The sequence below is a fragment of the Leucoraja erinacea genome, chromosome 8, assembly GCF_028641065.1.
Source record: "Leucoraja erinacea ecotype New England chromosome 8, Leri_hhj_1, whole genome shotgun sequence".
Lineage (NCBI taxonomy): Eukaryota > Metazoa > Chordata > Chondrichthyes > Rajiformes > Rajidae > Leucoraja > Leucoraja erinaceus.
Genome location: NC_073384.1, coordinates 35,308,960 through 35,333,415, shown reverse-complemented (window position 1 = coordinate 35,333,415; position 24,456 = coordinate 35,308,960). Strand labels below are relative to the sequence as shown.

Sequence of the window (24,456 nt, the reverse complement as noted above, 5' to 3'; positions counted from 1 at the left end):
CAGACACGCGCACACACACACACGGGGAGGCACACACACGCACAGGGAGACGCACACACGCACAGGGAGACGCACACACACGGGGAGACACACACACATGCACAGGGTGACACACACCCACACACACACACACACACACCTTTCCTTCCCCCCCTCCCTCTTTCCTCTTTCCTTCCCCCCCCCCCCTTCATCCCCTTTCTACCTTCCCTCCCCTGTCTCTCTTTGCCTCCAACCCTTTTTCTCCTTCCCCCTCTCTCTCTTTCTCCCTCCCTCTCTCCCCCTCTCTCTCCCGGACACGATGCAGCATGGATTAGCGGCGCTGGCGCTGCATGTGAGTTGAAGGGCAAGAGGGAGGGAGCGAGGCTGCAGCGGCAGCCGGCAGAACAGTGCTCGCGGCCAGCACACAGAGGCGCTGACATCCGCTGCTCGGGACCGACCTGCTTCCCCAGACCGTGCAGATCGCTGTCGTGTGGCGCAAAGAGACAAACTGCACCAAAGATCGTATGGCTCCGCTATAGGATCTTAGCTGTGCAAGGACTGAAGACAGCATGAGAATTCTGTCATCAGCATGAGGGCGTGAGAATTGGTTGAAATGCATGACTCTCTCCAGGAAATGCCCTGCTACCTACTCGCCTCTACTACATATTTCATGCCTTTCCCACAGCATGAGTTAACTTCCCAGCAAGGGCATTGATCTCACTTGCTGCAACGCGATACTTGCTGTGTGCCTGTGCTGTCATACTGTCCCCCTCCCCCCTGGATTCTATAGAGACACGGGTGTAGCAGACTGCACGTATCCATTGCCTTTCTGTCTCCCACACTCCACCCCATATAGTTAGGTGTTGCTAATACTATGCTTACTTGATATCATGAACTGTTTTTTGAGAATGTCATAGTTTGTGAGAATTGCTGCAGCTTGCCCCTTGGCCATTTGAGCACCATCTGCTTGCAGATTCACTGGTTAGTGCATGATTTTACCTGTAACTCTGTGCAGTTTTTATCGGTGCATAAGTTTATTGTTATATGCAGTACAGTCAACAGTGATTTTTTTTAAATCTGCTTGTGTAAAGCTCTCAGCATCAAAAGGAACTCCTAATCAATTGGAGGTGTTTTCTGTGTGCACCTCCTGTGTTTATTGTCACCTGCAAATGTTGTGCTTCACGTACACTAAGTTTGTGTGTAGACTCAAACTTTACCCGTCACAGAGGAAATACTGCTAAATGTGAAATCAAGTTCTTTATTGAAGTTGTCCTCCACCCAAGCATATTTTGTGGTTTGGTTGCCTGATTGGTTGGTTCTGTACTTTTAATACCACAAGAGAAGTTGCTTAAAGCAACACATTTCTTTTTGTTTAATATGAATAGTTTGCAAAACAACAAATTGAGCCTCTTTTTGTTCATGCCCTAGGGAAGATGATGCTAATGTAGTTTCTGAAGATTCTGAACCAGAAAGCTATTCTGATGAATCGGGGATTGAAGGTTTTTATGGAACATCGCCACCTAATACCCAGAGGCAGATGAAACGCATGTCAACTAAACAACACAGAAATAATTTGGGGAAAGCAGTTAGTCATCCTGGCAATAAAGGTCAGTAAATAGTATCATTTTACTTTGGGTTCCAATAGTATCCAGCAATGTGGATGAATTGATAGGATGATATTGGTTTTGCATCATGATGGAAGTTGGCAGTAAGGGGTGGTAAGATATGCACTGAATGTGTCTGGTTATGCAACTATCTACTGTTGCTCATACAGAGCTCTTTGGGAAAGAGAATTCGAAATTTCCCCAAACCGTTCTGTGCAAAATTAGTCCAAAATGGCTGACCCCTAAGCTTGCATTATGTTCCCTCTATTTAGAGTCGTACAGCATGGAGTGGAAAAAGGCCCTTCGGAACAAATCGTTCATGCTGACCAACATGCCCCACTTAAGCTTCCTCTAAGTCTTTCCAATCCAGGTATCTGTCCATTTCTGGTCCCCAGCTAAGGGTCCATCCACTCAATTTGGACTTGTACCTATTTCTCCCCCCCCTCCTGCATTCTGAATGGATCGACTGGGCTTTTTTTCACTGTAATTTAGAAGACTGAGAGGCGATCTTATAAACATATAAACATATAAACATTTGAAGGGATTGGACAGGATAGATGCAGGAAAAAATGTTCCCGATGTTGGGGAAGTTCAGAACTAGGAGTCACAGTTTAAGAATAAGGGATAGGCCATTTAGGTCTGAAATGAGGAAAAACTTTTTCACCCAGAGAGTTGTGAATCTGTGAAATTCTCTGCCACAGAAGGCAGCGGAGGCCAATTCACTGGATGTTTTCAAAATAAAGTTAGATATAGCTCTTAGGGCTAACATAATCAAGGGATATGGGGAGAAAGCAGGAATGAGGTACTAATTTTGGATGATCAGCCATGACTCGAAGGGCCGAATGGTCTACTTCTGCACATATTTTCTATGTTTCCTACAACTTCACAATTTGCACCTCTTCAATCCCTGCTTTAATCTCAGTTCCATCCCCAGTTCCAACCCCCTATCTGCTTGTCTATCAACCTCCACCCCCCTCCCCCCCCGATCTGTGTCCACTGATTACTTGCCATGCTTTGTTCTGTCTCTCCTCTCTCCCTGCTTTCATTCACCCCCTACAATCAATCTGAAGAAGGAACTCGACCCGAGCTCTGTGATCCCCAGAGTACTCCAGTACCTTGTGTCCTTTTACTCAACATCCACCATGTGAAACTTTAACCTCATTGAAATATACATGATTCTCCTTCATCCTTAAATCCATAGTGTGCTCATTCTCTTGACAGGCAACTCCCTCGTCCCAGGAAGTGACCTAGATTGTCCTTGCAGTGCTGCTGGGATTCCTTTGCATACGATTCCTTAGCATACAATTTCCAAAGGAATAATTTGCCATACTTTTAATTATTTGTGTTGACAGTTTTCTTGAATCAAATTGTTAAAAGGTACACTTACCATTAATTCTTCTCAGTGGTAAGTTAAACAGGCAGCTAATGTGCCAGTGCAGTAATCTCTTTTAAAAAATGATGGCAGTGTAATTTTCATGAGGCTGCATGCAAAGTTGTGAAATTCAAGTGATGTTTCTTACTTGCCAGATGCTCTTAACCTCACTAATGGTGTTAACAAGTTGTCATCTTTGAAATAAAACTCTAAATCACTACCACTTCTGATGCATTATGCATAACTGTACCCAATTTTATTTTTGAGTATGCTAAAACATTTCAACAAATCTTGAGGAGAAACCGAGAGCTGCAGATGCTGAGTTACTTTGTGCTGGAGTGACTCAGCGGATCAGGCAGCATCTCTGGCGAAGATGGATAGGTGATGTTTTGGATTGGAACCCTTCATCATTGGGTAGCTTACAACCTAACGTATGAACATTGAATTCCCCATTTTTAGGTAACTTACTACAAACACCCCCCCCCCCTCTCTCTTCCCTATGTCTCACCTGGATGCACATCCATCCCCCCACCTATATTTCCTCACTTGGCTTCACAATTTGCACTTCTATCCGTGGCTCACACTGTTTTGTCTCTTCATATCAGGACTTTGTCCAACCATCTGCCTATTAAAATGCCTCCTCACCTGTATTCACCTTTCACTGGTTAGGCTTTGTCCTGCCCCCACCTCTTCAGCTAGCTCCCCATCCCCCACAATCAATATGAAGAAGCGTCCCAATCCGAAATGTCACCTGTCCATGTTCTCCAGAGATGTTGCCCGATCCGCTGAGTTAATCCAGCACTTTGACCTTTTTTTTCAACAAATCTTGTCTAATAATAAAGTTACGTTCAGTGTTTGATTGATTTAACTGCACAGTGCAGCATTGCCGTTTGTGCTACTTTGTCTCTTTCCCTATTTCATCCTTTAGGTTCAACATTATGCTGTTAAGACCACATAAAAAAAATGCTCACTCAAGTGTGCAAATACTATACATATACAGTGCACATACTATACACACTAATATTACAATTAGTCAAATATTTCACAAAAGCATATTAGGGGTGGTAATTTTCTGTACTGAGATTCTTTGAATTCCAAAGTATTAATAATATGCTTGAAATAGGGCTAACCTTCAAATGAAATATCTGGTTTTACCTGGGGTTTTATTTTCCTTCAAAAAAATATTTGTTCCTAGAATTTAAACTGTGAAATTACTTATGGGGATGGGTAAGGATTATTTGTCAATTGAAACTTTCCATCGAGGAGAAGCATCTGCTATTTCATATCCATTGCAGTTTGTTGCATTGTCATCTGTGATTAACCCTATCATCTTGTCATTAAATTCTCAGCAAGTCTGCAAACAAGCATCTTGTGGATTTGTGGGCGTGTTCAATTATCTTTGAAAATTAGCCTAGGAAAGGACTATACATGCTTACAATCAGCTGTTCACAGTGTACAGATACAGGATGAAGGGAATATCATTTAATGACGAATGAATGATACCTTATTATCACGTGTGCCATGGGTTCCTTGGTACTGTGAAATGCTTTATTTTGCATACAACCTAGGCAGTACACAAATTTGGCCATGTGTTGGCATGGACAAAGTTACAATAGTATCGAACAGTCCTTTCAACTGCCATCTGCCGCATGCGGCAACCACCCCGCCAGCTCCCCTTTTGTTTTCGGCTGCCCCACGCCGGGTGCCCCCATTGTTCTCCGCTGACCGCAGTGGGCGAGTCGTGCCTGCTGGCGGGGAGTGTCCTGGCCCACAATGGATGTGCCTTCAACAAGACTCAGCAGCTCAGCCTTCCTCCGCTCATCAGACTAATTACATTTAGTTTAGAGACACAACACGGAAACAGACCTTTCGGCCCACCAACTCCACGCCGACCATCGTTCACCCGTTCACTCAAGTCCTGATTAACATTGCAAGATAAAGTTCAATTATGATAGAGTCATACAGCGTGGAAACAGGCCCTTTGGCTCAGCTTGCACACACTGATAAACATGTCCCATCTATACTAGTCCCATCAGCCTGCATTTGTCCCATATCGCCTCTAAACCTATTCTATCCATGTACCTGTCCAAATGATTTTTACATTTGTGAAGATAGAAATGTAAAGGATCCATTCTGAGCTCTCTTTGCTTGGGGTCGCTCAGTGGCAGGATTGCTGCCTTACAACGCCAGAACTCTGGTTCAATCCTGACTATGAGTGCTGTCTACGGATTTTGTACGTTCTCCCTGAGACCACGTGGTTTTTTTCCGAGTGCTCCAATTTCCACTCACACTCCAAAAGGCATACAGGTTTGTAGGTTAAATGACTTTGGTAAAATTGTCCCTATTGTGTTGGATAATGTTAATTAACTGGGTGCGTGGACTCGGTGGGCCGACGGGCCTGTTTCATGCTGTACAGTGCATTCAGAAAGTATTCAGACCCGTTCACGTGTTCCACATTTTGTTACATTACAGCCTTATTCTAAAATGGATTAAAACATTTTTTTTATCATCAATCTACACACAATACCCCATAATAAAATAGCAAAAACAGGTGTTTAGAAATTTTTGCAAAGTAATTAAAAATAAATAGCTTAAATATCACATTTACATAACTATTCAGACCCTTTACTCAGTACTTTGTTGAGGCACCTTTGGCAGCGATTACAGCCTCAAGTCTTCTAGGGTATGACGCTACAAGCTTGGCACACCTGTATTTGGGTAATTTCTCCCATTCTTCTCTGTTGATCCTCTCAAGCTCTGTCAGGTTGAATGGGGAGCGTCGATGCACAGCTATTTTCAGGTCCCTCCAGAGATGTTCGATCGGGTTCAAGTCCGGGCTCTGGCTGGGCCACTCAAGGACTTTCACAGACTTGTCACGAAGCCACTCCTGCTGTGCTGCCTTGGCTGTGTGCTAAGTGTCGTTGTCCTGTTGGAAGGTGAACCCCTGCCCTAGCCTGAGGTCCAGAATGCTCTGGAGCAGATTTTCATCAAGGATCTCTCTGTACTTTGCTCTGTTCATCTGCTAAGGTTCGTTTTTACTTCAAACGGATAACAACACAAAGATTAGTAATCAAGTAGTAAAATCTTTATTTCACCCAGGTGGGTGTGGCCGTCACTCTTACAGTATGTAAAATACAGACTATACAGAGTCACTCTATCCCCACACAAAGAGGTAATGTTCAATCAGATATATTTATACCCCAATAATCAGCAATACTTTATCTTACAGAGCATTGTACAGCCTCTTGCCTGTTAGGATTGACAGGTTCTTCCGAGAGAGGAAAGGTTAGCCCATATATGGTTATGCTGAAGAAGCTATTTTTCTGAAGATCAAGCATTTTGTTTTCTTGCCTAGTTGATGAACATTATAATCTTATAGAGTACGAGCCAAGTGTCTGAACATTCACTTGATTGTTTTTCTCTATGATATAAACATTCATGTATTTGTGCTGTTATCTCGCTAGTGTTATGGAAGAAGGGCGAAAACATTTTGTTAGCCTTATTAGTGTAATAGGAGAAAGGTGAAAGCATTTCTGCTAGCCTTGCTAGTATAATAGGAGAAAGGTGAAAGCATCCATTTTATATTGCTTCTAAATCTACAGCCAAATCAATTTTGTAACTTTTAAATCGTTAAACTCTCATTCCTTCCTCTTTATCAATTATGATAACATTCACAATTCTCGGTAGGTACATAATGATCGCAAGCAGTTGACAATAAAATTCAGAGCGATGATTAATAAGAAGATAGAGCCATAATGTAACACAATACCCCATAGTCCACCAAACCAACTGAATGGCCAGCAGCTCCCATTTGTAATGGGAGAAGGGTGAAAGCATTGCTGCTAGCCTTGCTAGTGTAATAGGAGAAAGGTGAAAGCATCCATTTTATTTTCCTAAATCTATAGCTGAATCCAGTTTGTAACTTTTAAATCTTTAAACATCTTTCCCTCGATCCTGACTAGTCTCCCAGTTCGTGCTGCTGAAAAACATCCCCACATGCTGCCACCACCATGCTTCACCGTAGGTATGGTATTGGCCAGGTGATGAGCGGTGCATGGTTTCCTCCAGACGTGACACTTGGTAGAGTAGCCACTCTCCAGTAAAAGGCACATGACAGCCCGCTTGGAGTTTGCCAAAAGGCACCTAAAGGACTCACAGACCATGAGAAACAAGATTCTCTGGTCTGATGAAACCAAGATTGAACTCTTTGGCCTGAATGCCAAGCGTCACGTCTGGAGGAAACCAGGCACTGCTCATCACCTGGCCAATATCATACCTACAGTGAAGCATGGTGGCTGCAGCATCATGGGAGGAACTGGGAGACTAGTCAGGATCGAGGGAAAGATGAATGGAGCAAAGTACAGAGAGATCCTTGATGAAAACCTGCTCCAGAGCGCTCAGGACCTCAGACTGGGCAGGAGGATCACCTTCCAACTTGTATTGATGCTTCCCATCCAACCTGATAAAGCTTGAGAGGATCTGCAGAGAAGAATGGGAGAAATTACCCAAATACAGATGTGCAAAGCTTGTAGCGTCATGCCCAAGAAGACTCAAGGCTCTAATCGCTGCTAAAGGTGCCTCAACAAAGTAATGAGCAAAGGGTCTGAATACTTATGTAAATGTGATATTTCAGTTATTTATTTTAATTACTTTGCAAACATTTCTAAACACCTGTTTTCACTTTTTTATTAGGGGGTATTGTGTGTTGATTGATGGTAAAAAAAAAATGAATTTAATCCATTTTAGAATATGGCTGCAACATAAAATGTGGGAAAAGTGAAGGGGTCTGAATACTTTCTGAATGCACTGTATTTCTAAAGTCGAAACTTTGATCCTCTGCCGAGGGATGAGGTACCTAACTTGAAAAGTTGTGTGAAAGACAAAGTTAATGTTAGATGGATAATTTGATTATTTGAACACCTTTTTAAACTGGCATGCATTAAAGCCCTTTATTGGAAACATTTGGCTGGAAAAGTTGTGAGTATGTATGAAATGGTTGTTATTCTTTCCAAGGCTGTCTGGATCCTTTAATTGAGTTTAGTCATGTGCCTTAAATGTGCAAACGAATGTTGTTAATTGCTATTTAAGCCTTAATGTTGCTGATATTTAATGCTTAATTTGAACCCCTGAACTGCAATCAGGCTTTAATTCTCTGTTCTATCCATTGTATCTTTGCTCTTCATACCATTCAGTTCAACACCTCTTCAGTAACTAAATTTGAAAATGTATTAATTGACAGGTTCTAATTGTTGGCCTGAGCAACAAACATGGATTGTTTATTACTGAGATTTCTCAACTTACAAATCTGTATATTACCCAAGAGACCCTGCGCTGTGAACCATTAAGACACCTGCAATGCCCATGGCATTAATTTTAGTTTGATTAACATTGATCAAATGGTAGTTTCAATTAAAACATTACTGGCAAAAAAAAATTGTACATGTATCACAGTTGGGAATAGCCCCATCCAAGACCGCAGGAAATTGCAAGAGAATTGTGGACGCATTCCAGACCATCACGCAAACCAAACTCCTTCCATTGACTCCATCTATACATCACGCTGCCTCGGCAAGGTCACCAGCACAGACATGGACAATGGCACTTGGCCTTCATAACCTGAGGAGTTCAGTATAGGAACAAAGAGGTCCTTCTGCAGTTGTATAGGGCCCTAGTGAGACGACACCTGGAGTATTGTGTACAATTTGGTCCCCTAATTTGAGGAAGGACATTCTTGCTATTGAGAGAGTGCAGGTTCACAAGGTTAATTCCCGAGATGGCGGGACTGTCATAAGCTGAGAGAATGGAGCGGCTGGGCTTGTACACTCTGGAGTTTATAAGGATGAGGGGGGATCTTATTGAAACATATATAAGATTATTAATGGTTTGGACAAGCTAGAGGCAGGAAACATGCTCCCGATGTTGGGGGAGTCCAGAATCAGGGGCCACAGTTTAAGAATAAGGGGTAAGCCATTTAGAACGGACACAAGGAAACACTTTTTCTCACAGAGAGTAGTGAGTCTGTGGAATTCTCTGCCTCGGAGGGCGGTGGAGGCCGGTTCTCTGGATACTTTCAAGAGAGCTAGATAGGGCTCTTAAAGATAGCAGAGTCAGGGGATATGGGGAGAAGGCAGAAACGGGATACTGATTAGGGATGATCAGCCATGATCACATTGAATGGCGGTGCTGGCTCGAAGGGCCGAATGGCCTACTCCTGCACCTATTGTCTATTGAGTCTCCTCTGGACACTCCCTCTTCTCCCATCAGGCAAGAGGTACAGAAGTGTGAAACTAAAGTGTGAAAACTCCAGATTTGGGGAAAGTTTCTTCAGAGCTGCTATTGGACAACTGAACCAGCCTATCACCAATTAGAGCAGTCCTAAGCTGCCACCTACCTCATTGTAGACCCTCGGACTATCTTTAATTGGACTTTACTGGACTTTATCTTGCACTAAGCGTTATTCCCTTTATTCTGAACCTGTACATTGTGGGTGGCTTGATTGTAATAATGTATAGTCAGCTGACTGGATAGCACGCAACAAAAAGCTTTTCACTGTACCTTAGTACACAGTACACTGTACCTGGGTAAATAAACTAAATTCACCCATCTTTTTCACAAACCCAAGTAAAAAATAAATTGTGTGAAACTTGTAGCCATTTGAGGTTGCTAATAATTCATGCAATTAGGCTTGTGTGTGGAGCTACTTCTTATCGGAAGTGTGATTAAATCTGAAACATAGTATGAAGTATCTTTCATCTGTTTAGGTTTTTTTTAAAGATATAATAGAGCTGCAGCTAATGTTGACTGCAGCTTAACGAAGTAGGGCTCTCTCAAAAGCCAAACAGGAAAAGTGGGCTAACTGTTGCTGACAAGAATAGTAAACGATAGTATTAGATCAAAGGGGAACAGTTCTAATGTTGCTGAAAGCAGTAACCCTGAGGATTCAAGTTTTAGAATTCAGCAAAGGCAGATCATGAAATTGATAAGGACATAAAAGTAGAATTTGAAAATAATGGCATCTGTAGATATGCAAAAAGGAAATGTGTAGCTAAAACTAGTGGGTCTATTGCAGGAGGAAAAACAATATTCTGGAAAATATTCAGCATAAAGGTGAGCTGCCTCCAGTGATGGATCTATTCTTCCTGTGAATGTATTTGAAGGAGTTAGTAGATTAAAGGGGAGATGAGGAAAACTGTCCTTGCGGTTGGTGGTATGGTTCTGGAAGTCGCTGGCTGAATGCGTAGTTACTCAACGATTACATGAGTTCTGCGAGTTGTGATCTGCACGGCCACAGACCCAGTGTTGAAAGTGGGATTAGGCAGGGAAGTTTTTATTATCCTGCAGTGTGCAAAAATGCTTCCTGTGCTGTAAATGGTTTGTAGTTTGTTTTCTTTTAATTTCATGCACTGGAGACCCGACCTTTTCTCGTCGGGTCTCAGGTGTCGTTGAGGCCGCAACGAGGAGCGGCCTCCAACGGGAAGAAGCCGGGGACTCTGGTGCCGACTCACCGTTGCCGTCGCGGAGCTGGCCGAGTCCGGAGCGGGTGGAGCGGTGGAGGAGCGCTGCTGCTGCTGCTGCTGCTGCTGCTGCTGCTACCGGAGAGTCGGAGGCTCCAACGACAGGTCTGTGGACGCGGCACCATCGGCTCCCTGGAGGGAGACCGCTGTTACTCCTGCAACGGCGAATTACATGAGAGCTCCTGGAGCGGGGCCTACATCACTGATCTGCACGGAATGGCCGCAGACCCGAGCGCACACCGGGGTTGAAAACCCGTGGGCTTAGGCGGGGACAGTTTCGCCAGCGGGGGCTATTACTTTGACTCTGCAGTGTGCAAAAAGTTCTTCCTGTCACAGCTATGTGATGGATTTTATGTAAAGTGTAATTGTTTGTGTCTGGGGTTTAATGTGGCTGCAGAAACGGCATTTCGTTTGGACCTCCAGAGAATGACTGTAAACTCTTGACTCTTGACTCTTGACTCTTCATCAGAGAAACTGTAAACTGCGCTTCAAACCAAAAAGGATACCATGACTGATATTTCATTCTGTGAAAGGCTTTGTAAACACCAGCAAATTTCATTTAAAAACAAGGTTTACAGGGGTTTAGAGGTTACAGGGGTTTATAGGGGAGTTTAGAGCGGTTTCGAGGGGTTTGCAGGTGTTTAGATGGGTTTAGAGTGGTAGTAAGGAAGCTTTATTTACTCTCTTTACTTTGAGCAATAGTTTTTAAAGTTGCTGCTTACATCATATACCCTGGAAGACACAGAGTGCTGGTGAAAGAAAATTGGAAAAGAGGAGAGGCAGGACAAAGCCTGGCAAGTAATAGACCGACACAGGTGAGGAGGGTTATTTGATAGGCAGATGTTTGGACAAAGGCTAGAGGTGAAGAGACAAGGCATGGGACAAAAGGATTACAGAGTTCCGAATTGTGAAGCTAGAGGAAGGAATGTAGGTGGAGGGGAGAAATGGGTGTGTCTGGTGGGGGAGAGTGAAGGAGGAGGGGTTATATGGGGGAAGAAAGGAGTGGGGAAGGGCTATGTAGTTACCTAAAATTGGAGAATTTAATGGCTTGTAAGATGCCCAACTGAGGTGTTGTGCCTCCAGTTTGTATGTGGTCTCACTCTGGCAATGGAGGAGGCCTAACCCGGGCATATGCCCTGCTGTGTCTATCACCCAGGATAATGCGTGAGAATCTCAGGGGATCACACCCCAAAATGCACCCAACATTATTTTGTGTGGACCCAGGAGTAATTCAAATAACTTTGGATGATCAGCCTTGATCACAATGAATGGTGGTGTTGGCTCGAAGTGCCGAATGGCGTACTCCTGCACCTATTTTCTATGTTTCAATGCAGATATTGTACGTCTGGCCTCCTTTTTGCGGGACTTGTATAATACAAAAATAACAACAGAGACCATTCAGCCCATTGTGTCTCCATTGCTGAAAAAGTGCTATTCGGTTACCGAATCCCTCCTTTTACATTAGGTCTGCGGCCTTGCAAGTCATATGTAATGAGTCGACATGGACACATATCAAGATACAACATATTTATTAAATCTACATACAGCAAGGATCTGCAGTCATCACATCTCCGAGCTGATACTCATTCTAACAAGCGTAAGCCGGCTCCTGATAATATGAAGCACATAATATGCGGAGTCACTACTAACAAACACTATCGTTGGCTAGTATGAGCCAGATCTATATTTGCAGAATTACGCAAAATCGCCATATCAAACGGATGGCCTGCAAACCCTTCTGGTCCGTGTGCGGTACGAGTCCACCTCGTCTCCTTTCTTTGGTGACGAAACCGTGGATGGAAATGGGGAAACGTCCGGCGGCCCGACAGGCAGGAAAGGTGACGAGATAGGCGAGCTAAACGCCAGACGCCGTGGGGAGACCGCAGTGGGAACAATAGGCGGCAGTGGGGACACGGGACCGACAGTGGGAGGGCATATGAAACGCGAGACACCGTGATACGGAGTCGCAGGACGCCATTCCTTCACTGGAAGGATATGTTGAAAGTTGAGTCTGTAGATGACGCTGCCCGTTTCGAACAGATAGGAGCGCGGCTCTTTGGCAGGGCCGTAGATGTGTCCCAGACATGCATAGCCCTTGTTTGTCTGGAGACGGACCACTTGTCCACGAGCAAGAGGTTTTAGTGGCTTCAAGATTCAAGAGAGTTTATTGTCATGTGTCCCTGATAGGCCAATGAAATTCTTGCTTTGCTTCAGCACAACAGAACATAGGCATGACTACAGAACAGATCAGTGTGTCCATATACCATTATATAAATATATACACACATGAATAAACAAACTGATAAAGTGCAATAACAGATAATGGGCTATTAATGTTCGGAGTTTTGTCCGAGCCAAGTTTAATAACCTGATGGCTGTGGGGAAGTAGCTATTCCTTGCTTGCTGGTCTTGTCGAAGAAACTTTTCGGCATGTTACGTTTGGATTGTAGTTGCTTCTGAACTGCAGTCGGGGAACGAACTTGTGGCTGCAAAAGCTGCTGGGACACAGGAAGAGGAGCACGGGTTTGGCAAGACATCAGCCGTTGGGCTGGAGAACACAGTATGGGATTCCGTGCAATATTCCTTAGGTTAAGCAAGTCCAGGTACACGATGTGGCGCTCTGACCACAGGAGTAACTTTGGGATCAACAGCAATGTGGTATTTGATAGGCAACTTGCCAAGCTCATCGTTAAGCAGTTCTTTATATTGAGAGAGTAGCTGTTGTGTGGGCCCGTCAGCGAGACAGAGTTTATGGACCGCGCGGCCAAAGTAAACCAGACCTATATCATGACATGCATTGATACCGAGCAAAGTTTCGGAATCTCCCTTAACAATATAAATCGGTACGGTATGGGTCTGTTTGTCGATGCACTTTAAATCAGCTTGTCCAAGTGGGTGTAGTACTTCTCCCCCGTAAGCCTGAAGCATTGCGGAGGCCTTATCAAATCGTTCAGCATTACGGATTTTTCAAAACTCTCTTAATAAAATGACGTTGCATTTGGTGCCAGTATCTACCTTGGCGATCAATGGCCTGTTATTCACAAACATGGTTGCCTCAGGGTCAAGTTGCTCGTTGGACGAAGGGAGGAGAGAGTGGATGGCAGAACTGATATCTGTACACTCTGAGAGCGGTGCGGGGGATTACAAGTCAGGCTCTTGGAAGTCATTATCAGTAAGCTAATGTTGAAGCAGGTGCAGGCTCGTCCTTGAAACTACAGGAGTCACACGGGAACGGCAGCACCGAGCAAAGTGGTTTAATTTATTGCAGAAATTACAGGCTTTCCCATAGGCAGCACAGAATTGACGACCCGTAGCATGGAAATAGTTGCAATTTTGACAATGAACTGCAGACCCAGTGCAGGGGTTGCGAGAGAAGAGGTCTGTAAGATTAACACTATTCTGCAAACGTTGCCTGAAGGGCACAGAGTCAGTATGGGGAGACGTTATCTCAGAAATACGACAGGCATGTTCTGCTTGTTCTAGGGTTAAATCAGTGTTGCGAAGGAGTGAACCTCGTAGCTTGCTGTCAAGCATTCCTCCAACAAGCTTGTCCCGGGTGAGTTCATCCCGTAAAGCACGAAAGTGACAGCGTGCAGCCATGTGCTTCAAGCCGCTGATAAAATGTTCAATTGGTTTATCGACCTGCTGTAAACGAGCATAGACCTTGGTCCTTTCAATAATATAGTTAGAAGATAGGTCACACAGCTCTCTGAACTTTCTGATCAAAACTGCAGGGTTGTCGATTGTTTCAGCAGGCACTCTGACCTGACCGTCATCTTCCAAAACAGCAGGAGCAAAAGTGAAGTTGTCGGCACGATTCATTGCTTCAGGTCCCGCCAAATTAAGCAGTACAGAGGCACACACCTTGGGGGGTAATTTCAATGAATGATGCGAGCATAATGAGTGTAGTCACGCTCGAAAAGACGCAATGTTCAGCAATGTCAGAATCAAAGATTAGAGGACTTGGACGGTGACACGAGTTTGCCATGATTGAGATAAAAAACACACAAAATAATCAAAAGAAAATAAAACCCGGTAAGCATGAGCAGAGTGGGCAAGATTCGCTCTCTGACACCATGTAATGAGTCGACTCGGACACACATCAAGATGCAACACATATTTATTAAATCTACATACAGCAACGATCTGCAGTCATCACATCTGCGCGCTGCTACTCATTCTAACTGGCGTAAGCCGGCTCTTGATAATATGAAGCACATAATAGGCAGAATCACTACTACCAAACACTATAATTGGCTAGTATGAAATAGTCAATCTACATCATGGTTCTTCAAGTAAATGGCCTTTCTTTCCTCACAGGTGGGAAGTTAAGTTATTGAAAAGGAGAAGAAACATAAACTAGGAAAGTAGTTCCTTTTAACTGCAAAAATCTGTGGCTTGCTTCACTGCCGAGTTATGGAATGAGAAAATGAATGATAGGCTCTCAAAATGGGCTGCTTGAAGTTCCTTAAGGCAAGTTCAACTTGTCTTGTCCACTTTGGACCATATAAGAATGTTTCATTGTGATTAATGCATAGCTCTGTATTTTCAGGAATGGATCCGATTTTTGTCAGTGAGTTTTGTTGTTGATCTTTTTACTGGGCTGGGCCTTCATAAGTGAGAAGAGCAAAAAGGAGGCCATTTGGCCCATCAAGTTACTCCACCATTCAATCATGGCTGATCTATCTCTCCCTCCGAACCCCATTCTCCTGCCTTCTCCCTATAACCCCTGATACTTCTACTAATCAAGAATATATCCATCTCTGTCTCAAAAATATCATTGACTTGGTCTCCACAACCTTCTGTGGCAACGAATTCCACAGATTCCCCATCTCTGACTAAAGAAATTCCTCCTCATCTCCTTCCTAAACGAATGTCCTTTAATTCGAGGCTATGACCTCTGGTCCTAGATTCCCCCATTAGTGGAAATATCCTCTCTACATCCACTCTATTCAAACCTTTCACTATTCAGTAAGTTTGAATAAGGTCTCCCCTCATCGTTCTGAACTCTAGCGAGTAGAGGCTCAGTACCGACAAACGCTCATCATATGTTAACCCACTCATTCCTGGGATCATTCTCATAAACCTCCTCTGGACCCTCTCCAGCGCCGGCACATCCTTCCTCGTATATGGGGCCCAAAATTGCTCACAATACTCAAAATGCAGCCTAACCAGTGCCTTCCAGAGCTTCAGCATTACATCCTGATTTTTGTATTCTAGTCCTCTTGAAATAAATGCCAGCATTGTGTTTGCCTTCCTTATTATGGATTCGACTTGCAAATTAACATTTTGGGAATCCTGCACAAGCACTCCCAAGCCTTTGTACCTCTGATTTCTGGATTCTCCCCTATTTAGAAAATAATCCATGCCTTTATTCCTCCTACCAAAATGCATGACTCCACACTTTGCTACACTGTATTCCATATGCTATTTCTCTGCCTACTCCCAATCTGCCTGTCCTTCTGCAGAGTGCCTGCTTTCTCATGTGCTGTTTCACTATAGCAGAGCTCATCACCAATTCATTTTTTAAATTTTCTACCACCAGTATCTCCTTTTCAAATAACTGACTCCTTGTGCTGGTCAGTGTAATACAAGCACTCAAACACATTTCCGTAGCCTTTCATTTAAATGTGACCATGAAGAGCGTATAATGTACTTTGTTATGTCATTTGCAAACTGCACATGTCACTTATTTGGAAGTTATTTAACAGATTTTTTTCCTTTGCGCCCCTCTTGTACCACTTTCTACTTTGAAAAAACAACATTTAGACTTGAACTGTGGCCACAAAAAACAGCTTCTAAAATAATCTGATTTAACTGTTAATAAAGACCAACAACTATAGCACCATGAAATGTCACTTTGACCAATTAAACATTGGTGAGAATTGATTCGGGGTAGTTATCACTTATTTTCAAGAACTGTTTCAGATGTTCAGTTCTGAATCCAAATATTAGAGGGCATAGCTCTTAAGGGGAGAAGGGCAAAGTTTAAAGGAGATGTGCGGGACAATTTTTTTACACAGAGGGTGGTGAGTGTCTAGTTTGGTGTGGTGGCAGATACAAGAGTGGCACTTAAGAGACGTTTGGATTAGCACATGGGTATGCAGGGAACAGAGTGATATGGATAATGCGCAGGTAGATAAAAGATGATCTTGGCATCATGTCTGGTACAGACATTGTAGGCCAAAGGGTCTGTTGCTGTGCTGTCCTGTTCCATTTTATATCTAAGTTGATGCCATCAAGGTGATGCCCCCAATATAGTTTAGTGAAATAGACTTTCATCTTTCTTTTTGAGGGAGTGAAATACTTTTTTGTTTGAATGGGTCATTTTCTTCAGAGAGAAACTCTTTGTTCAAACTATTCATTGACAGGAAATATAGCTTATGTTTGTTTTGTTTCTAGGCTCCCAGTAATGGTAATTATTTGACAAATATGCCAATGTTTCCTAAATGAAAACTTTGTTCCTGTCATTTTGGCAAATATTTCTCTCAAAGTTAAATTGGCACTTAATTGGATTCTTGTTTGGGAATCAAAGAAAATTTGAGTACTTGCTTATAGTTCTCCCTCTCATGTGTTCATGTTATCTCTGTTTGAGATGCCTCTGAAGTGCTCTCTTTAATATTTGTAGTTGTGGGTGTTCTTAGATCTACCCACTGTCTGTTATTCACCATGTATTTCCTGTCATCAGAAAGGGTGGTGTAGATATAAGTTGTACTGGTTTCCCATACATTGAAATTATTGCACTCATTTCCTCTCTGTGGCTTCCCGCATGTCACATTTTTCATTATACTTTGTATGTATCTTTTCCTTTTAAAAATGTGAACATGAGCAATGTGTAATATGAGCATGGGTTCTGAGAGAAAGACTTGCAAAAAGTAAAGGAAAACTAATCTTCATGGAATATTTCTTTAGATTTTAAAGTGGAACATTTATTGTTTTTTTGAGAGATACAGCATGGAAACGGGACCAATGGCCCAGAGTCCACGCTGACTATCAAACACCCCATACACTAGCACTATCTTACACTAGCACCCATTCACACTAGATCTATGTGATCCCATTTTCCCATCCACTCCTTATGCAATGGAGTCAATTTTACACAGACCAATTAACCTACAAATCCACATGTCTTTGGGATGTGGGAGGAACTCCAAGCACCCTGAGCAAAACCACACTGCCACAGGGAGAACGTGCAAACTCCCACACAAACAACACTCTGGGCCATGATCGATCTCTGGTCAGAGGGGCTGTGAGATAGCAACTTTAACAGCTGTACCACTTGTATTTTTGCTGAAAGGTGATGATTTGGAGTTTGCACGTTCTCCCTGTGACTGCGTGTGTTTCCTCCAGTGCTCCAGTTTCCTTTTACATCTCAAAGACGTGCAGGTTTGTAGGTTAATTGGCCTCTATCAATTGTTCCTAGTATGTAGGGAGCACATGAGAAAATGGAATAACGTTCACATAACTAGTGTGAATGGGTGGTTGATGGTCAGCATGGACTCAGTGGGCCGAAGGGCATATTTCCACGCTGTATCTCTAAACTAAAGTAAGTATTGAAAGCATCATCAGATGTGGTGGTATCCAGATTATCTGCTATGGCAGCGCGAAAGTAAACCTTTTTAATTCCTCTTTTGGGACCTGTGTTGTTCGTGGGGCCAGCATCTCAGAGAAGGTGAGGGTGGATCACTTTCAGTTCTTCCGCTGAAAGTATGCTCAATGCTATTATGATGAGAATAGGATAGGGGGCTGCGTGCAGCTGAAGTGACCAGTGACGATGGGCGAGCAAGGTTGGGAGGAGAGGGAACATGGGTTTTGCCTATCGTGCCTTCGTGGTCAAGAGTCAAGAGAGTTTTATTGTCATGTGTCCCAGATAGGACAATGAAATTATTGCTTGCTGCAGCACAACAGAATATTGTAGGCATAAATACAGAACAGATCTGTGTGTCTATATACCATAGATCATATATATATTCACATAAATAAAGAGATAAAGTGCAGTAGGCTGTTATAGTTCAGAGTTTGTTTAAAGTTGTGTTTTATAGTCTGATGGCTGTGGGGAAGAGCTGTTCCTGAACCTGGATGTTGCAGATTTCAGGTTCCTGTACCTTCTACCTGATGGCAGCGGAGAGATGAGTGTGTGGTCAGGATGGTGTGGGTCCTTGATGATGTTGGCAGCCTTTTTGAGGCAACGACTGTGATAGATCCCCTCGATGGTAGGGAGGTCAGAGCAGGTGATGGCCTGGGCAGTGTTTACAACTTTTTGTAGCCTTTGGAATGGACGCTCAAGTTGCCGTACCAAGCCACGATGCAACCAGTCAGCATACTCTCTACTGTGCACCTGTAGAAGTTCGAGAGAGTCCTCTTTGACATATCGACTCTCCGTAATCTTCTCAGGAAGTAGAGGCACTGATGTGCTTTCTTCATAATTGCATTAGTTGGCTGGGACCAGGAGAGATCTTCGGAAATATGCGCGTCCAGGAATTTGAAGTTCTTGACCCTTTTCCACCATCGACCCGTTGATATAAACAGGATAGTGGGTCCCTATCCTACCCCTTCCAAAGTCCACTATCTGTCCCTTGGTTTTGCTGGTGTTGAGAGCCAGGTTATTGTGCTGGCACCATTTGGTCAATCGGTCGATCTAACTTCTATACTCTGACTCGTCACCATCAGTGATACGTCCTACAACAGTGGTGTCGGCGCCGAACTTGATGATGGAGTTCGCACTATGTCCGGCTACGCAGTATAGAGTGAGTAAAGCAGGGGGCTGAGCACGCAGCCTTGAGGTGCTCCCGTGCTGATTGTTATCGAGGATGACACTTTTCCACCAATACGGACCAACTGTGGTCTGTGAATGAGGAAGTGGAGGATCCAATTCAGAGCTCTCACTTAACTTTTCTTCCCTGTTGCCAGTCGGGCAACCTAGGCAGCTTTTTAGGTTGCCAAATGACAGTTAAGGTGGTCATTTAAGATGCTCATTGCATGACGCATGGGATTATGTGTTCGGACGAAGTGTGTAGTTACCAGTCGGAATTATGCTCAATGAAGCATTCACTTATTATTTCTGCATCAAATAAACTCACAAACTAAACATATTCACCAATCAAGGCATTATATATACCACAATAACATTATAATACAGTATCTCAACTCTTATTACACGTTGCAATTAATGCAATTTCTATTATTTCGTTCCACTTCCAAACAAAAATATGGTTGGATTATTCAGCGTATGATCAACCTGTGTCAATAAATCCTGGACCATGGTAAAATATATGCTTAACCATGCACACTACAGATTGATGCAAGCATGTTTTCTGTGAAGGACCGGAAATTATCATGACATGGCCATAGCATGGGTCATTATTGCTATTGGTACATAAACACTCTCGCTTCCCACATACTTTATCCACAACAAAATATGCAGGTTGCAAGGAAATTTCTAAAGGCATTTTATGATAATAGCTGTTAAAACCGAATAGACCCATCTCACAGGTTAAACATTACACTAACTGACAAGAGGTGGCCTAAGGACATAACTGCAGCAAATGTTCTTTTGGCAATATGTTTAAAGGTGTCAAAACACCACATTACCAGACATTCAGATTAGATGTATGTGTTGTGAACGGCAAAGAAGATACCCAGTTTGTACGCACCAGATTAAAAAAAATTATTGATAAACGATTTCCATCATTCCCACTTCAGAATTAACATTAAAATTTCAACTGAAATATCTCCTGCCCAAATTTGTGACTAGAAATAAAACCTGGATAAATCCAAGTATAGTTGTGAATGTTGTTCATTAAATAACTACAGTACTGATACTCCATATTAAGAGCATTGATTTGCCGTTAAAATGAATTCTGTAATAACGTGTCAACGGTAGCAGTGACAATCAAACACTGCGGTTTTAATGTTTTATGTGTTCACAATTTAATTAATCACATCTTTATGGATTAAAACAAATAATAAAATTGGGAATTAAACACATTTGATTGCATTCCATTATCAAACATAGTCAATGCTCGCTTGAAGATATTTCCAGCGCAGTAGGGTCGGGGGGCTGGGTGAATCAGTGCGGGATGGATAGATGACGGAGGGGGTGGGGGGTGGGGGGAGGAGGGTGAGAAGGCAATCAGTGCGGAATGGATGGATTGAGGCAGGGGAATTAGTGCGTGTTGGTTGGAGTAGGTAAAATTGTGAGGGGATGTCAGTGGGGTTGAATGGGGGGATCCGTACAGGATGGATGGGGTGGATCAGTGCAGGATGAATGGGGGGATCAGTGCAGGATGAATGGGGAGAGGCAGGAGAATCAATGTGAGATGGATAGGGTGATCTGTGCAGGATGAATAGATGTGGGGGGTAGATGGGGAGGGGAGCACAGGGGATGTCAGTGAGGACTGAATAGAGGCGGGAATGGGTATCAGTGCGGGATGGAGAAGAGGGGTCCCAGGATAAGGGGGGTGGAAGGGGGCATACAAGAGATATAGAGATAGAGGGGGGAAGGGGAAGGGGAAGGGACAGAGGAGGTGGGGAGGAATGAAGGTCAGCACTCCTCAGGGCATCATCGCCCCGCTGCCTTGGCCGTCCCTGTCCACCGCCAAGTGCCGCCAGCAATCAGGAAGGTGCAGGGCCGAGCGTTGCAGGTGCTTCTGATGGGCGGAAATCATCTGCCCTATCAGTTTGCCTACCGCAAGAACTTCCGCCCTCTCCCACCTTGACAACAGAGACACTTATGTAAGAATGCTGTTCATCGATTACAGCTCAGCATTCAACACCATTATTCCATCAAAACTGATCACCAAACTCGGTAACCTGGGCATCGACCCCTCCCTCTGCAACTGTCCAGACTGTCCACACCACCGCGTTCCTCAGGGCTGTGTGCTGAGCCCCCTCCTCTACTGCCACTGCCAACCATCATCAAGTATGCAGATGATACAACGGTGATTGGCCTCATCAGCAACAACGATGAGCACATTGGGAGGTCCAGCCTCGCCACCGCCTGACAACTGGCCCTTAACTCCAGCCAACAGTAGACTTCAGGAAGTGCAGTGGCTGACACGCCCATGCAGGTGCTTGTTTCTGATGGCGGGAAAGGGGCCTCTCTCTTGGACCCACAATACCTCCTGATCAAGAAGGCTCATCAGCGTCCTTCTTCCTGAGGAGACCCATCTGTCTCCTCAGATCCTGGTGAACTTCTACCGCTGCCTCGAGAGCATTTGCGGGTATGGTATGGCAACTGCTCTGTCTCTGACCGGAAGGGGAGGGGGTGAAAATTGCCCAACGGGCTTTCCATTGAGTCTGTCCAAAGCAAGGCTGTCTGCGGAGGGCGCTCAGCATCGCCAAGGACTGCTCGCTGTTGGAAGAGTGGCTCCGTTGCCGAACCAGCGGTCGAGGAACAGCTTCTTTCAGGGTGGAAACAACGTACGGGGTGCAAATCGTTTGCTAGGAGGAGGAGGTGGAAATGCATTTCGTCGTCTCTGCTGTACACTGACAATGACAATTAAAATTGAATCTGAATCTGAATCTGAATCTGGGGCCCCCCCTTAATCCCTCCCCCTCCCTCACCCTCCCTCCTCCCGGCCTCGGTTTGCGGGGGTGGGGGGGGAGGGGGTTTGTTTTGAAAGCGGTTATCGCTGTTGGAAGAGTGGCACACAGCGGCCGCTATCAGGGTGGACGGGGTGCGGGAGGAGGAGGAGGTGGAACCGTCGTCGCCGCTGCTGCTGTGCGGGGCCCTTAATCCGACCCTCCGTCACCCTGCACTACATCCGTAGTTGCCGCCGACCAGAAATGGCACTTATTCCTTTTCTCCAGAGATGCTGCCTGACCCGCTGAGTTACACCAGTATTTTTGTGTCTATTTTCGGTATAAACCAGTATCTGCAGTGTCAAGCCGGTCAAAATGAAACGGTTTTTAGGTTGCCCGGAAGAATTTAGGTGGCCATTGGCAACTGTTAATTTTGAGCCCTGCAATTGCAGAGGGATACGTAGAGACCCAGATCTGAGAGCTTGGTAACCAGCTTGGAGGGGATGATGGTATTAAATGCCGAGCTGTAGTCGATGAATAACAGCCTGACATATGATATATGAGTTTTTGTTGTCCAAGTGATCCAGAGCCAAGTGGAGAGCCAGTGAGATCGCATCCACCATTGATCTGTTGTGGCAGTAAGCGAACTGCAGTGGGTCCAGGTTTTTGTCAAGGTATGAGTTGATATGCGCCATGAGCAACCTCTCAAAACACTTCATCACCACAGACATTAGTCGATAGTTATTGAGGCATGTCACCTTGCTCTTCTTGGCACCAGTATTATTGATGCCCCTTTAAAGCAGGTGGGAACCTCCAGCCAGTTGGTTTTGAGAACACGACCGGCTATACCATCAGGTCCAGGCGCTTTCCGAGGGTTCACCCCTCTGAAGGATCTTCTTTTTATTTATTTATTTATTTATTTATTTTTTAATAATATTTTTATTAGAAGTAGACATATTATAATATAGTTACATATTATAGTAAAAAGACTTTTCATATACATCAGTCATACATTATTAAAATTTTCAATTATCAATTACTTCTGCTTCTAGTATTTTTATTTTTTATAGAAAGAGAGAGAAAGAGAGGGTAGAAAGTTACAAATAAAAAAAAAACAGAAAAACGGAAGAGGTGGAATGGGTTACCTGTAATACGTCAATGGAGATAGGTTCGTAGAAAATATAGCTTTTCATCTGATCCTGAGTTCAAGTTTCAGTTGGGTCCTCGTGCTGTGCCAATCTATCCCTTCAGATAGTTAATGAATGGAGCCCAGATTTTATCGAAAAGATCTTCTTTGTCCATTAAGACGAGTCTAATTCTTTCTAAGTATAGGGTCTCCGACATTTCCGCAATCCACATTTTAATTGTGGGGGTTGTAGGGCCTTTTCAAAATTTTAATATTAATTTTTTCCCGATTTTTATACTGCAGTCGAGGAAATTTATTTGGTTTGTTGTGAGTGTTAAACTTTGTTCTGATATTCCAAGTATTATTAATTTTGTGTCTGGGTCCAGTTTTGTATTAATAACTTCTGAAGTTATTTCAAAAATATCAGTCCAGAAATGTTTAAGTTTTATACAGTTTGCAAACGTATGTGTTAAATTAGCCTCTAGATGTAGACATTTATCGGAAATAGGAGAGATTTGTGGGAAGATTCTATTTAGTTTTACTTTAGAGTAGTGTAGTCTATGTAAGACCTTGAATTGTATTAAAGTATGTCTGGCATTTAATGAACATTGATGTATTTGTTGTAAACTTTCGTCCCACATATCTTTCGTTATAGGGTGACCTATTTCATTTTCCCATTTGTATCTATAAGGTTCGGTCGTTGGTACCTCGTTGTTTAGTAGGGTGTTATAAATATAAGCTATTAGTTTTTCAGTATTAGGATGCTTGTTCAAACATTCATCAAGAATTTCTGATTCCCTACTCCTGTAGACTTGTGTATTAGATTTAACATAATCTCTAATTTGTAGATATCTGAAGAAATTATTTGAGTGCGGTCCATAATTCTGTTGTAACTCTTGAAATGAAAGAAAAGTGCCTTTCCCATAAAGATGGCCTATATTTTGTATTCCATAATTTTTCCATTGTGTGAAACCTTTGTCCATAAAGGATGATTTGAATAAAGGATTATTTACAATGGGAAGGCATAGTGGTATATTATTCAATTTTAAATCTTTTTTTATTTGTTTCCAAATTCGTATTCCACTATGTATTTATGGGGTTTTCTTTATATGTTTTTTTTGTGCAGTTTTGTGGGGGCAAATATGATCGGACCTATTTCAAAAGGTAGACAGTCTTCTTTTTCCATCATTAACCAATCTGGTTGTCGATCCATTTCTTCCAGCCAGAAATTCATGTTTTTAATATGGACTGCCTAAAAATTAAATAAGAAATTTGGCAAAGCCAAACCTCCATTTATCTTTAACTTACATAAATGTTTTTTACTTATTCTATGATTCT

General features: G+C 43.3%; 1 protein-coding gene across 3 annotated transcripts in view; it reads left to right on the top strand.

Moving 5' to 3' along the window:
• The window catches only part of map3k4 (mitogen-activated protein kinase kinase kinase 4), a 164,508-nt gene that overhangs the window by 34,601 nt on the left and 105,451 nt on the right, over window positions 1-24,456 (top strand). For 2 of the 3 annotated variants that reach the window (XM_055639428.1, XM_055639431.1), the window contains exon 2: window positions 1,408-1,586. The exons of the other annotated variant lie outside the window; for it this stretch is intronic. In XM_055639428.1, the coding sequence (XP_055495403.1) occupies window positions 1,408-1,586 (179 nt within the window). The remainder of the gene's footprint in view (window positions 1-1,407; window positions 1,587-24,456) is intronic. 3 annotated transcript variants of the gene reach the window in all.